A 2,500-nucleotide genomic window follows, 5' to 3' on the forward strand; every position below is an offset into this window, starting at 1 on the left:
GGATGAGCGATCACCCCTGCAATTGAGGGAACTGGGGAGCTTGGGAGTTGAAGTGGCTGCTCTCTCGGAGCTGAGACGACACGATCAGTATAGGTGGGTACACCTACTACTGGTCGGGCTGGGGAGATGGTCACCATCTTCTGGAGTAGCCATTTCGATCGCCAGCCAATTTTAACCGTCGGTAGTAGAGGTAACACCAGTTGATGTGCGTATATAGCATGAAGACTAAAGCATGCTTTTGGCTTCGTGTCTCTTATTAATGTGTACACTCCTACCAATGTTCATAAACATCTGTGGTAGACAAATGTCCTCGGCGAGATATTCGCATCGCGCTAGGCGATTTCAATGCGGTATCCGGCTGTGATCGAGCTGGATACGAGATGTCTGTCGATTCATGTGGCTCAGGAGCTGATCTCAGTAGCGAGAATATCCTCCTTCTCCGGGATTTTGCTAGGTCCCAGCAACTGAGGATTTCTGGTTCCTGGTATCAGCACTTCAACCCATATCGCTGGACACAGTATATGTAAACACATACAGTATAACAGCTACATAATCATTTATCTGTGTATCTATATCTAGCTATAAATCTGTCTATCTGTCAAACAATACGTTTATATCTATACCTGTCTATCTGTCAAACAATATATCTATATCTATATACATAAATTAATATAGACTCTTAGTTGTTATAGAGAGGTATGGAGAAGCATGGACCCCCTTAGTGGACGAGCCCGTGAACGCCGTTTCCACATTCGTCCACAACACCTCTCTAGCTGGACACGATCTCAAGGAACAGCTGGTCCTCCTCGACCAACTCTTCCTCCTCATGACCAACATCACCAAGCCATGCAGGAAACTCGTTCGACAAGGCGGAAAGTTGTGCCAGGGGAAACTGGATGGTGATAAGTATGTGCGCAAATGTTGTATGGTAAAAAGCGGTAAAAAAGGTTTTGTATATCTCATATAATTGCCAAATGTCCATTTTATATTCAAGATTTTAAATCTGCAGGAAACTGTGTTTGGATCCGTTCGTTCGCCCAACATCTAACAGCTGTTTGGTGTATTCGTTTGGCATTGGCTATGACTTTAGCTTCGATGCTGCCATGGGCAAATATGGCTGCCGAGTGTTTTCCTTTGACGATGACGACGCGCATGAGCTGTTAGACAGGAATCCTTTCCCTAGGTAAGAAAATTTCAAAGCCAGGATCCTAGCTAGGATTTCAGGCAATGTGGCCATGGCTTCCAAGAGAGTTCTTAAAGGATGGGCATATCCCCTCTACCATTGCCTTGGGTACACATATACAAGCGTGTGTGTGTGTATGTATCTGCGTACGCACATTAACGTGAATTATCTTCCCATTACTTCCACAGAGTGAAATTCCTTCGACTCCGCCTCGCAGCTGGCAGGGGCGTGAAGGTCGAGCGAAGCTATAACCCAGCAACGAAGAGCGAATACATCTACTTGTACCGGCCGCTCGATAACATCATGTACCTTCTCGGTCACCCTAAAGCCAACGTCGATGTTCTGAAGATCGACGTCGATGGCCCTGAGTGGGAGATCTTCGAGGATTCGATATTCAAGGTAGGTTCTCTTACAGTGCGGTGACCATTAGTGTAATTTCTCTTTAGGTGTTTAAGGTTCACGGTTCTGAGTATCATGTCATCATGTCTTCTCATTATGCACTGTATACTTCCTATCATACGAGTGCGCACGTTTCAGTCTGTGCACATATATGTAAACAGACGTATCTACCCTCCGCAGATGCGTCTGTATGCTGGCCTCAAAACGTTTCTTTATAATATTATAACTGCACAATATTACTTGATAAATTTTGAACACAAAAGATCCTCATCGTCCGCGAAAAAAACAAGCAGGGTTTGGCCAAATAAAACTTTCCTAGTTACCCAAATTTAGTGTTATTATCCTTTAGGGCTTATGACACAAGAACAAAATAATTATCGTGAACTTTGCACATTTGACACATCTGTTCTGTACATTCAACAAATTTGCACAAATCATGATAATAACACTGATGCCTTTGCCCATTCCTGACAAAGGTGTCAGGGATGGGCAAAGGCGCGATGGGTTTAGAGATTTACTGTTCAAAGAGAAGGGGAGGAGTCAGGGCGCCACTGGAATTCGGACTGCTCTGTGTTAACCTTGAACCCAGAACCTTTTTTGGGTCAAGGGTTCGCCTTAAAAGAAGTGAGATTTCCTTTATCTCCGCCACATTTCTTGGGTAGGGGAAAGCAGGGATTTTTCATTCATCTTTATCAAATAGTAAGAATCATATTTATAGACGTATAAATAAGCACAGTGCGTAAAGATTTCGCATTATATTGCATCACATTATTCCTAAATAAAACAAATTATAATAGTATTCGTCTTTTCCCCAGACCGATATTCTAGAACGCACGAGACAACTTTCCATCGAGATTCACCTGAGCGCGTTCCTGGATCCGCAATTAGACACCGGTCTTCCTCTCACCCAGACACTTC

General features: G+C 43.8%; 1 protein-coding gene across 1 annotated transcript in view; it reads left to right on the top strand.

Moving 5' to 3' along the window:
* LOC119581238 (methyltransferase-like protein 24) overlaps positions 1-2,500 on the top strand; it is a 9,355-nt gene that overhangs the window by 6,114 nt on the left and 741 nt on the right. Inside the window, exons 3-5 of the mRNA XM_037929635.1 lie at positions 1,010-1,183; positions 1,372-1,582; positions 2,398-2,500. The exon at positions 2,398-2,500 is cut by the window's right edge and continues 13 nt beyond it. Coding sequence (XP_037785563.1) covers positions 1,010-1,183; positions 1,372-1,582; positions 2,398-2,500 — 488 coding nt within the window. The remainder of the gene's footprint in view (positions 1-1,009; positions 1,184-1,371; positions 1,583-2,397) is intronic.

The sequence above is a fragment of the Penaeus monodon genome, chromosome 14 (assembly GCF_015228065.2).
Source record: "Penaeus monodon isolate SGIC_2016 chromosome 14, NSTDA_Pmon_1, whole genome shotgun sequence".
NCBI classification, from domain to species: Eukaryota; Metazoa; Arthropoda; class Malacostraca; order Decapoda; family Penaeidae; genus Penaeus; species Penaeus monodon.